The sequence below is a fragment of the Macaca nemestrina genome, chromosome 9, assembly GCF_043159975.1.
Source record: "Macaca nemestrina isolate mMacNem1 chromosome 9, mMacNem.hap1, whole genome shotgun sequence".
Classification (NCBI taxonomy): Eukaryota; Metazoa; Chordata; class Mammalia; order Primates; family Cercopithecidae; genus Macaca; species Macaca nemestrina.
In genome coordinates this window covers 58,326,415-58,339,720 of record NC_092133.1, presented here as the reverse complement: position 1 = coordinate 58,339,720, position 13,306 = coordinate 58,326,415, and the positions used below count along the sequence as shown (strand labels likewise).

General features: G+C 34.5%; 1 protein-coding gene across 7 annotated transcripts in view; it reads left to right on the top strand.

Annotated features, from left to right (window-relative positions):
• Positions 1–13,306, top strand: part of LOC105466167 (rhotekin 2) — a 95,612-nt gene that overhangs the window by 61,077 nt on the left and 21,229 nt on the right. For all 7 annotated transcript variants that reach the window (XM_071069613.1, XM_071069611.1, XM_011715145.3 and 4 more), the window contains one exon: positions 9,988–10,153. In XM_071069613.1, coding sequence (XP_070925714.1) covers positions 9,988–10,153 — 166 coding nt within the window. The remainder of the gene's footprint in view (positions 1–9,987; positions 10,154–13,306) is intronic.

Below are 13,306 nucleotides of genomic sequence, written 5' to 3'. Positions count from 1 at the left end.
ATGTCTGATTTGGCTTTTACTAAATAGCTGAGGAGTAAAAATGAAATCCTAGTTTTTTTCTTATATTTTATACCATATAATATTCAGTCATAAAATAAATTAAAATGTAATCTAAACAAATGATATTTTTAAAGTCATTTGTTTTATTTGAAGACAGTCTTGAAGGAATTCAACTCGCCTTATCTCAGCCCTTTAAGATAGGCAAAGCAGGTATGTAAACCCTGTTTTATAGGTACAGTATTTGTTTTACAAGTGAAGAAATAGACTTAGAGATCAGATAGGACTTTCCAACTAGTAAGGAAGATTATATGGCTCACCCTTTTCCTAATGAGTAGGAAAAAATAGATAAAAATTCATGGACTGTTTTTGCTATTTCCTCATAGGCATACTGCTAGACTAGATTTGGAAGGCAGAATTAGACTTTTTCCTCTCTTCATATCACTGTAAATCAATTTTGAAAGTTAAAAAGTAGTTGTAAAATGAGGTTCTGAGCACGAAGCCACAGTAGACTTATAGGCGATTGCTTAGACATGTGTGGAAACTTTATGATTTAAATTTAAGAGAACATTTATAATAAAACTGTGTTATTGTAATCAGTGTGTCTGTATTTTCAGTCTGATGACAAGGATCTAATTCCAGAAAAGTGGTGACAATGTTTATATGGCCTGACTGAATTGACCTTTTTTAATTGATTTACTTTTCCTTGTGGTAATAAAGGCTGATGGCCAGGTGACTAATGAGATTTTGTAGTCAATCAGTGCCAGTGTTAAGATGACTGAAATCAGCAGACTTACAAATTCCAGTGTTTCTTCCACAATTGGCCATTACATATCACAGGAAAATTATTAATTTAGTAATTTGTATAGATTTAGCCTTGTACTTAAAGACAATGTGAGCTACATTTGACCTTGAGGACTGGTGACTCAATTATCTCTTCCATTGTATATAACTTGTATCTAAAGTACAAAAGAGCATTTTAAAATTAGAACATGAAATAAGAGTTAATGTTGGAAAGATATCTTTATTATTATTATAGATTATAAATAAATATAATTTAGTTGTTAATCTCAAAGATAAAACTGATGACAAAGTATTCTGTTTTCCTTCTTTGCAATATTGCCATCTTAATTTTCTCCAGTGTTGGTTTCCTGTGTTTTTCTCTTTAGAAGCTTTTTTCTCTTTGTAGTTCTTACTTCTACCTCAGGCTTCCTTTGAATTTTTCCATTCACCTGAAAACTTCCCATTTAATAGTGAATTCACTGATATTCTTATTCAAAAAATCAAGCAGTATTCCAGTCAAGAAATATGTTTGTTACTTCCTAAAACATGACTGTTATGTAATTATTTTTCCTTTTAAAGTAATTTTTGTTTTTGCTCAACTTACAAAATGATTCAAATGTACAGAAAAGTTGAAGAAAAAAAAAACTATACTGTTGGTCCATATACATACCACCTAGACTCAGCAGTTAACATTTTGTCATATTTACATTATCTCTTTGATTAAATCTATATTTTTTGATGACCCATTTGAACTTAAGACTTTGATATCATGATACTTCATTCCTGAATACTTCAACATGTAACTCCTATTAATAAAAATAGGGGCCTTTCATATATATACATAATCGTAATACCATTATCACAGTTAAGAAAATTAAAAATAATTTTCTTATGTCACCTAATATTCAGTCCATATTCAGATTTCCCTGTTTTCCCAAAATGGCCTTTTAGCTCAGGTCTTCAGTCCAGGATTATTCAGGGATTATGCATCCTCTGCAGTTCTTCTGATTTGTAAATGAGGTCTGGAGGCTTGATTGTATTTATGTAGAACATTTTTATTAGAAGATTTTATGGTTGATGACAGACAAGTACTTTATAGAGCCTCCCGTTAGGAGACTCATGATGTCAGGTTGTCGCCACTGCTGGTGATGCCCTCTCTCCAACATAAAGTAATCTTCCCTCTTTACAACTAGCAAGTAGTCAGTGAGGAGACACTTTAGCACTGTGTGACTGTCTTGGTTTCCTAACAGTCTTTCACATAATGGTTTTAGCCACCTGTGATTGTCTTTGCCTAAATCAGTTATTACACAGGAGATTCTGGGTGATTTTCTCATACTACTTTCCTTCTACATATGTCCTTCCTTTTGGCATTCTTTTCGTGAAGAAGTTTTTCTTATAAACTGGGGGTGAATTACAGTCTCTTGTGAAAAGGCAGGATAAATACTTGATATATTAATTGCCAATTTTCAGGGTAAGAAGTTGGTCTCATGTATGGGTGTTGCACTGGTATTGGTAATACATATTGGAGCTGATATTATCTCTCCAGGGGTAGCAGGTGAGTGTTATCTTCCTCCCTGCCCTACCTTCACTGTCTCATATAGTGATAAATTCATAGGTGTTTAATCTATTCAATGTTTTAAATTACTTGGTTTTTAATTTCTAAGGTAGATGTTTTGATTGTTTTTCTTACCTTGCAGATTTGTAAGGGAGACATGCTATTAGCATTTTCTTTTTGGTTTTTTGTTTGTTTGTTTGAGACAGGGTCTGGCCCTGTCACTCAGGCTGGAGTGCAATGGTGCCATCACAGCTCACTGCAGCCTACACCTCCCAGACACAAGGGATCCTCCCTCCTTAACCTCCCTAGTAGCTGGGACTACAGGTACATGCCACCACACCTAGCTAATTTTTATATTTTTTGTAAAGACAGGGTTTCACCATGTTACCCAGACTGGTCTCAAACTCCTGGGCTCAAGCAATCTGCCTGCCTCAGCCTCCCAAAGTGCTGGGATTACAAGTATGAGCCACCACACCCAGCTTTTTAGTATATTCTTTTTTTTTTTTTTTTTTTTAACTATTTATTTATTTTTGAGATGGAGTCTTGCTCTGTCGCCCAGGCTGGATTGCAGTGGCACGATCTTGGCTCACTGCAACCTCCGTCTCCTGGGTTCAAGCTATTGTCCTGCCTCAGCCTCCCGAGTAGCTGGGATTATAGGCACCCACCAACGTGCTCAGCTAATTTTTGAAGTTTTCTGTGTACCCTGTTGGTAGTGCCTACAAAATGGATAGCTACTGACCTGTAACTATTATTTACCTAAAAGTTTTAATTACCCCAGAATTTTTTTTTTTTTTTTTTTTAAAGTAGAGATGGAGTTTCACCATGTTGCCCAGGGTGGTCTTGAACAATGTATTCTAAAATAAAGGATAAAAACCAGTTTGGTATTTTCTGATACAGCAGGTAAGGATCAAATAAAACTTTTAAGAATAGTGTTTCTCAGCTGGGCGCGGTAGCTCACGCCTGTAATCCCAGCACTTTGGGAGGCCAACATGGGCGGATCACGAGATCAGGAGATCGAGACCATCGTGGCCAACAGGATGAAACCCCATCTCTACTAAAAATACAAAAAATTAGGCATGTTGGCACACACCTGTAGTCCCAGTTACTGGGGAGTCGGAGGCAGGAGACTCTCTTGAACTTGGGAGGCAGAGGTTGCAGTGAACTGAAATCATACCACTGCACTCCAGCCTGGGCGACAGAGTAAGACTCCGTCTCAAGAAAAAAGAATAGTGTTTCTCTTTTAGTTTTTAGTATATTTCTAATGGTTGGTCTCTAAGATCTTTAAGCTTAATAATGTTAAACATTAAATACAAATCAGAGTTTTTTTGTCCTTTGGTTGTCTTCTTTTCTCATGAAAATAATTTTCCTTAATGCTACTTTAAAAATTGTTTGAAAACATAAATTTCACGGTTGCTAAGGTATATAAATAATAGTTCTGTTATTTAGATCACAGGATCTGTTCTCAAGCTATAATTCTTGTCCTTCTAAATGGCATTTCCTGTAAGGCTAAGTTAGTTCATTAATTTTCATAGGGAGCCGTCTGTGGAAATAGTCACATTAAGGGAAGAAAAGCCTAAAAGCTTTTCCCCTCCTATTTTCAATCCAAATTTGCAAGGGTGATTTACTTCAAAGCGATTGCTTCAAATTCAGAAAACTTCACAAGAATGTTCTTGAGCAAGACATTCTCAATAACAGGTACTTAACTGAATTTCCTACACATTATAGAAAGCATTTTGTTAACCAAAGCTTTATCTATTGTCAATAGGGTGAGGAGTGTGATGGTTAAAAAAAAAAAGTGTGAGTCTTTGAGATCAAGCCTTTTCTTGTTTTAAATATTATATACATCATTCATTTTAATAAAATCTGTACTAAACAAGTCAATAACACTACTTACTATAGTAGACCTTGGTTAAATTGTTTTGAAAATACTTTTTAACTATTATATTTATCATAGACCCTAGAAAGCAAAATTATTATGAAGCACATGGGATTTTAATCCAGTTATGTTAGTTTCCTTAATATCTAATCATATCAACTATTCAGATTTTTTAAAGTAAATATAACAAAATTAATTTTTCAAACATTTTCCTGTTGGAGTTTACATCTGATTTAATTAATATAAATTTAAAATAATTATATTAAACTGATACTAATCATACTTCATGGCTGGTTTAACTTATAGCTATGGATTACATATTTCAAACATTCCTTGTCATATATGTGAAGGTATCCTTTTTTGTCAGTAGAGTGTATATAAAGTCTAAAACTTGTTCTTAGCACCAACATTTTGTCTTCATTCCTGATTAACAGGACTTCAGATGAAGCACTTTTCAAATAACTCATTTGTCTTTACAGCATGTTTGTAAGGAAGATGTGAAATATTATCTGCATTACAGACAAGAAAGAGGCATTAATAATAGACTGACTTTGGTTTTTGTGTTTGTATTTTATTTTTTAATTGTTTGCTTTGGAAAAAAATTCAAGGTAATTTATACATAGAATAGTGTAGATGAACCCATTTGTACTCTCACACATTGCCCCCACATTACATATATTTTGAAGCAAATCCTAGAGACCATATCATTTTGCTTGTAAATATTCCAGTTATCACCCTTAAGAAAATTTATGCTTTTATATATAAGTTGTCATATGTAGATATAATTATGTGTAGTTAATATATCATCAAAAATCCAGGCAGTCTTTAAAATCCCCAGTCTCAATTTTTTTAAGTTTTTTGAGTTAGGATCCAAATAAGGGCCACATATTATGGTTGATTGATTAGGTCTTTTAAGTCTCTTTAGAAAAAGGAATGCTTATACATTGTTGGTGGGGGTGTAAATTAGTTCAGCCATTGTGAAAGACAGTGTGTTGATTCCTCAAAGACCTAAAGACAAATACCATTCGACCCAGCAATCCCATTACTGGGTATATACCCAAAGGAATATAAATCATTCTGGAGATCATTATCCTTAGCAAACTAACACAGCAACAGAAAACCAAATACCACATGGTCTCACTTATAAGTGAGAGCTAAATGATGAGAACACATGGACACATAGAGGGGAACAACACACTCTGAGGCCTATCGGAGAGTATGGAGGGTGGGAAGAGGGAGAGGATCAGGAAAAATAACTAATGGTTACTAGGCTTAATACCTGGGTGATTAAATAATCTTTACAACAGACCCCCGTGACACAAGTTTACCTATGTAACAAACCTGCACTTGTACCCCTGAACTTAAAAGTTTACTACTACTAATAATAATAATAATGAATATGTTGGCTTATGTTTACTCACACCTCAAACTCCCCCCTTCACACACACACACACCATGCACAATGTATTTGCTGAAGAAATTGATACTTTATCCCACAGGGTTTTTCCATAGTCTGGATTTTTCTAGTTGCATCCCTGGGTTGCCATTTTTCTTTTCTTTTTCTTTTTTTTTGAGATGGAGTTTCGCTCGTGTTGCCCAGGCTGGAGAGTAATGGTGCGATCTCAGCTCGTTGCAGCCTCTGCCTCCCAGGTTCAAGCGGTTCTCCTACCTCAGCCTCCCTCGAGTAGCTGGGATTACAGGCATGCGCCACCATGCCCAGCTAATTTTGTATTTTTAGTAGAGATGGGGTTTCTCAACATTGATCAGACTGGTCTCGAACTCCTAACCTCAGGTGATCCACCTGCCTCCGCCTCCAAAAGTGCTGGGATTACTGGCATGAGCCACCGCACCCAGCCTGCCTTTTTTCTTACATTTTTGGATCATATTCAGATTTGTTCATTGATTAGTAAGAATACATTTTAGGAAGGGTCATATACTTTCATCGAGAAGCATATCATATATCTAGGTCTTCCACTCATTTTAACAACCACTGATGAGCATCTTTTAGATCCTTTATTTCATTAAGGATTGCAAACCGGTAGCATTTTTGCATTGCTTATAGCTGGAATGTCTCTACTTCATCAGCTCTTTGGTTACCTGAAGTACAATTCTTACAGGGAAGACAGGATACGTGCTTGGGTTTTTTTTGTTTGTTTGTTTGCTTGTTTGTTTTTTCCCATTTATATGTCAGTTACCAAAATAATGAGATAGTTTCCTACCGTCTTTCACAGGTGACCAATGAGTTAGTGTTTAAATATCATTATGAATTTTTGGATTTAAAAGATATGTCATGTGTCTGTCCATTGCCATTGCTATTCTAATCGATGTTCTAATTGTCCAATGTTTGACTGGTAGAAGCCCCTTAGAGTTGACTCTTGAATCCTTTTGACGTAACCCTAGGAATCTTAGATTTCTGATAGGACAAGATGTTCCAGAATCATCTTATACATTTCCTGGCCCAGGCTGAGGGTCAGTCATTTCTTCAAAAAGCTCTGTTTCCTTTTTGTAGTAAAGAGTATTTAGAGACCATAATCTGGGTGCATTTTTTAGGGTTGTATCATCAAAAGGAACATAATTTATAAATCTAGTCCTGTTCTAGTAATTTTCCATGTACATGGAAATGAAGAGGTGAAAGGAAGTACAGTTTTAATTCAAAATAATAATTTTTAAAACCTAAATGAAACTTCCCTGTGACTTTAGAGTTTTTGTTTTATTACAAAATTGACTTCCCAGATTATGTTTTTATTGATTTCACTTGGCATTCTCTAAGTAACACCACCATCTCATGGAGTGAAAAATTGCAGACTGACAAAAAGCAAACCCAGCTACAGATTAAAATTTCACAGTGAATAATCTCAAATCTATTTACAAATCAAGGAAAGTTGACTATAAAACCTCCTAGATAATTAAAGTTTTGAGATTAGCAAAAACAATACAGGAAAACTCTGGGCTTAATAGAATACTTCTCAGAGAACATGCTTCCTCATAAAGAATTGGATTGGAGATTATTTCCAGGATCTGGGCCTTTCGGTACAAAATTTTTAAATCATTATTTGAGTTGTTCTTTTCCTATTTCATTTATTTATTCTTTAAATATTTTTTAGCCATTTACTGACTACTAGGCAATATTTTAGGTGGCAGAAATATGGGGGGAGGCAGGGAATTACCAAGTTCCTTGTTTTCATACCCTAAGAGGAGATACTTCCCTTATGTAGACACATAAACCCATAAATAACAGTCCTAAAATTCACCTTAGTGTTTTCTAATCGCTCCCTTTTTTGAGAATTGAAGACCTGAGCACTATTGTAGATATTTTCCCACACTGAAAAAACAACTTGCATGAACTGTCTGACACGCTGAGAAACTTTACTTGTATTAATCACTTTTTCTTCGACATGCGATTTTTTGGTTAAAAGTTTTCCATTAAATTATTTTGGATAATAACATATAGAAGTTAATTCAAATTCTGCATTTCATTTGCACCTTTTAAAAACCTCTCATGTTTTAAAAATGTAGCGATATTTATGGCTACCAGAATTAATGGAGTATATACAGTAGTATTTATATATTTTTGCATTATATTCTCTTAGAAGGATATAAATGATTGAGTTCATCAGATTTTCTATGTAGTGGTTTCATTTGAAATGAAACCTTGGTAAAAATATCCAAATTCATCGATAAAAATCAAATTTCCCTTATTTAAAAATTGAATCCACTTTAATCCTTTATACAAAAAGTAGTCAGAAATGTTTATTAAAATGGAATTGGTGGAGGGAAGCACGATTTCAGTAACAAGAATACTTTTTATTTTGTAATACAACAATAGAGGGTTTTCCCCCACTATGATTTAACCTTTGATTAGTCTGATAAGAGTAGCATATCAAAGATTCTTCCTAGAGCTTAAGTCATTCTCTGCTAGCTATAAGCTAAAACAAAGCTTATAAATAAGCTTTATATTTACAGTGGATGATTAGGTGCATCTTTGAGCTCCAAGGATACCATTTAGGGCAAAATCTGTTACATAATAAAAATACTTACTTAAAGGAATTAATTCATGAAGTTTATTACCAAGCCATAGAAGTGTAAAAAGACTCTATTATGATAAAATCAAGATACTGGGCATAAGTCCCATTACAGCCCTCTAAAGACACTCACATTCCTAGATTTCTTCAGTGACAGGATAGACTGTCTCTAACATGGTTGACTATTGTTATATTTTGTGATACTCTAAAGGTTCAAAGTTATGTTGCTCTTTATACAACATACATTTTTCCCCTGTGGTTTTTAAATAAGAATTTATTCTTTCAGAAAGGAATTCCTTGCGTAGTATATATGGTGTTCACCTGCCGGTATTTATCCATTTTTCAGGGAATGGATAGCTTTTCTTCCTAACCCTGCTACTTCTGTAATGACCACATAATATCCACATTATATGTATATGTAGGTTTTGGTGTGTGACTGTATAGCCTCTCTTCACACTTTACTCAGTGAAGAATTTCTTTCTATTCTTAATCAGCTTTTATTACTACCAGCCAAAATATTCTTGTCACACATTACTGTAGGCTTAACCATGATTCTCTTGAACCACTGTGTGCAGTGCAGTAGCCACTATCCCGTAGTGACTGTTAGACACTTACAATGTGGCTGATCCAGATCGAGAGGTGCTGTAAGTGTAAAATACAAACTGGATTTTGAAGGCTTAGTATGAAAGCCTTCAACATATTTCAGATATGCTGAGTTACGTGAAATACATCATTAAATTAATTTCAGCAGTTTCTTTTTACTTATCATGGTTTTTAGAAAATTTTCAATTACATACGTGGCTCACATTGTATTTCTACCAGACAGCATTGCCCTAGAATAGTGTAAATGAATCATTATCTAGGCATCAAATCTCTATCTTTGTGCAATAGATAGTTCTAGTACAGACTTTATCCCCCAATATTCCTTGTTAAAACCACATGTAGTTGCTAACTTACCATGTGGCATGGCTGTGCCTGTGTGTGACTTGGGAATAGACTTCTCAGAATCTTCTAAGTGTAGAATCAATAAGTGTCATCATAATAGCATATCTAGTATCACTCAGAAAAAAAGGTTTAGACTGTCAGCGTGAATGAAACCATTGCGTTTGTGGTAGTCTTGTACTTAGCACTTTAAAACTAATTTTAACTATAAGATTATATTACTTTATGGATCTTTAGCTATGAACTTTGTAAATGAATGTTACATACAAAATAAATGTTAATGAGGAAAACCTAACTTTTGCTACAGTAAACACTAAGTTATGGTTTTACTGCTTTAACTAATAGCACTAGATATTATGCATGAAGATTAGAATAGGAAACATACTTTACTGATTATTTTATTAATTTGAAATATAGTTAATGTATAATCCACATTACAGTTATGACATGCTGTACTTGTTTTATTGGAAATTTTAAGATGTATATAAAAGACAGCAAACTTCCACTTAAACTGAGATAGATCAAAACAGGGGTTATGTTTTAATCTCATGTAATTTAGCATAAGTGCTATATATAGCATACTTTAAGACATCATTCACGTTTTTTTATATAAGGCATTCTTTTTTAAAAACCTTCTAGATTGGAGTTTGAATATAAAAAATTCTCAAAATTACATGTTTTAAATTTCAAATGATGAGCAATAAGATCATGGTTACATCAGGTGTAAATATGGTCGCTAAGCAATAAAACATTTGTTTGATCATTACAGAAATTTTCTCATGCAAAACCCCACTGTTTTTCTTAAATTTTAGGAAACCAGAATCCGGGCAATGGATAAGGATGCCAAGAAAAGAATCCATAGTTTCTCTGTCATCAATCCTGTTCCTGGACAAGCTATAACTCAGATTTTTGCAGTTGACAATAGAGAAGATCTTCAGCAGTGGATGGAAGCCTTCTGGCAGCATTTCTTTGATCTTAGTAAATAGACATTTGGATTTTTTAGTTGTGTATTTATGTAGCCTAAAACGATGTGCACAGCAATCTTACAATTATAATCTTATAGTTTATAGCAAAACTTTTTTACGTTCTTGAAAAAATGGTAGTATATCATCAATGCAGTGATGCTTTTTGCTCTCAGTCTCTTTCCAGTGCCTGACTGACTATTGTGTTGTATATGTTTGGATTCTAGCATCTCTACCTCCTACTTTTTGAAGCTCCTTTGGTCACTAAAACAGTCAGATCATATTGTCTCAAAATGTTAGGATTTAACTGTTGAAGGCAATGTGTTTGATCAAAGGGATAAGAAGCCATTTGAGGAACAAAAAACTTTTCCAGGATAATGATGATCCTAAAATACTGAAACATTCAAGAGTCTCACTTTTGTAGCCTTCCCTTAACTCCAGATTCGTTACCATCTTCTTGGACATCATCCAGACAGGTTTTTTTAAAAACCACACACACATGATTTTCTCATGTCAATAATACATTCCAATGACATGGATATAAAAACAATGGGATGGTAATGTAATAGGACTCTAGTGTGTAAAATATATGAGGTTCTAATATTTCTCAAGGAGGAATTTTATCAACAGGAAAATACTGAATTCATAACAGTTCTTTGTGTTTACTGACAATAAGTCTAACAGCATATTATCATTATATTGAAAACTTAGAATGTTGATAATATCTGTTTCTGATCAAACAAAGCCTACTGATGGATACTACCAGTATTTTGTCTATTGAATGCTATTCCATAGAAAGTTGAGACATTTCCAAAAAGGAAATTATTTCTGAAACTCATAGAAATAATCCTAGGGACGGACATTTTAGGAATTCTGTTTTCTGGAACACTAGGAAGAAGAGGTAATACCTGCAAGCCCTCAAGTTAGAAGTTGGGGAAGAGGCAAGAAAGGGATCTAAATTTATGGATTATTTCCCATATAACAGATTATTTCATTTATTTCTCTTAACACTCTTGCGGGGTAGAAATTATTTCCCTTTGCTCTGAAGATGAGAAAACTTAGGCCTGAAGAGGTTTCTGGTTCACAGCATTGAACTAGAGGATTCCCTCCATGGCTTTCTTGGATTTTGGACTTGTTTAGGACTTATTTTCCTTAAGTATCATCCCTAGAAACTCAATAAATGTTCAAATATTCATTTCATGCTTATCAGCATGTACCACATTTATTTAGTTAAAATTTTCAGGCCAGGCACGGTGGCTCATGCCTGTAATCCCAGCACTCTGGGAGGCCGAGGCAGGTGCACCACCTGAGGTCAGGAGTTCGAGACTAGCCTGACGAACATGGTGAAACCCCATATCTACTAAAAATATAAAAATTAGCCAGGCGTGGTGGCACATGCCTGTAGTCCCAGCTACTTGTCGCTTGAAGCTGGGAGGTGGAGGTTGCAGTGAGTCAAGATCTCACCTGTACACTCCAACCTGGGCGACAGAGCAAGACTTGTCTTAAAAAAAAAAAAAAAAAAAAAAAAAATCAGCGAATCTCAGGTGTGTAACTTAAAAGACAAGAACTTCCTTGCTTTTGCTAATCATAGCTAAAACTTTAACCATTTTCCTAAATGCTTTTAGAGAATCCATGTTATAAATGACTATCTTATGTTTAGAAATGATTCTGGTATTTTTATTTTATTTATTTTATTTTTATTTTTTTGAGATGGAGTTTCGCTCTTGTTGCCCAGGCTGGAGTGCAATGCCACGATCTTGGCTCACTGCAACCTCCACCTCCTGGGTTCATGCGAATCTTCTGCCTCAGTCTCCTGAGTAGCTGGGATTACAGGCATGTGCCACCACACCCGACTAATTTCGTATTTTTAGTAGAGACAGGATTTCTCCATGTTGGTCAGGCTGGTCTCAAACTCCAGACCTCAGGTGATCCGCCCACCTCGACCCCCCAAAGTGCTAGGATTACAGGCGTGAGCCACCGGGCCCAGCTATTTTATAATTGTTATGTGCATAAAAACAGGGGGAGAGGTAAATGAAGGTGATAATACCAAAATCTTGTAGTCTAGATACCAATTACTATTAGATGATCATCTCATGCTTTCATTCTTTAGATTATGTGAAATAATTTATCATGCTAAAATGGTGATTTGAAGGAATAAGAATCTCATGACATTTTTGTACTGTCAACATAGTAAGTGATGACAACTTGGTCTTGGGTCTGGTTGCTTTTTTGGTATTTAATGCTTTTTTGCATAAAAACTGCCAACCTATGTAATTTTTAAAGTACAAATTCTATTTATACTTCAAAATTCAGAATTCATTGTGTATGGATATATGAAGCAAAGATGGAGGTATTTATACCATACTAAAAAATTGACTGGTACTTTAAAATTTTAACTTTCCTAGTGACAGGTGCAACCTCTTGTGATTCTGGTTGAAGTATGGTACATAGAACAAAGTACAGGATAGATATTCAGGGCAGAGTAAAGTAAGAGAAATTTAATATTGAGAGCAAATCTCAATTATTTGGCGCTATTTAAGAATAGAAAACCAGGAGGGTGTGATAATTAGAACTCAGGAGGAAACACTTATGGAAATGTATCTGTTTAGCCTGGGGAAGAATAGCCTCGGGTGGATGTTGGTGGGCAAGAGGGATGTAATAGCTATTTTTAATATTTGTGGGTTAACAAACATGTAAAAGAGGAGTGACGTGTTCTGGATGGTCAATAGGAGTGGAGCAAAGAATGAATCGAAGGTCAAAGATATCAAAAATTGAGATAGATTTGGAACATTAAAACTTTTAAAATATTTAACAGTATAAATATTGAGTTACATTAAGAGCGTAGCATAAAAAATTATTTTGACTGGGAATACTGTAACAGTAAATGATACTTTAGGAAACATCTTCATTATATAAATTGTTATGTGAACAAAACATACCCATTTAATATTTCATATTGCACCCTTGTTTTCATGTTAGCATATTGGCTAGCATGTATAGCTATGCATAGAGATTTATTTGCTGGCAAAATCAATGGTTCAATCGTGAAGTCTTGACCCATGAACACATTTGTACCTCTGACTTTAGTAACACGTGGAATAATGTGGCATTATATTCCAGTTTTCATTGTAACTCGTATTCTGATACTAGTTTAACAATGAAATGCTTT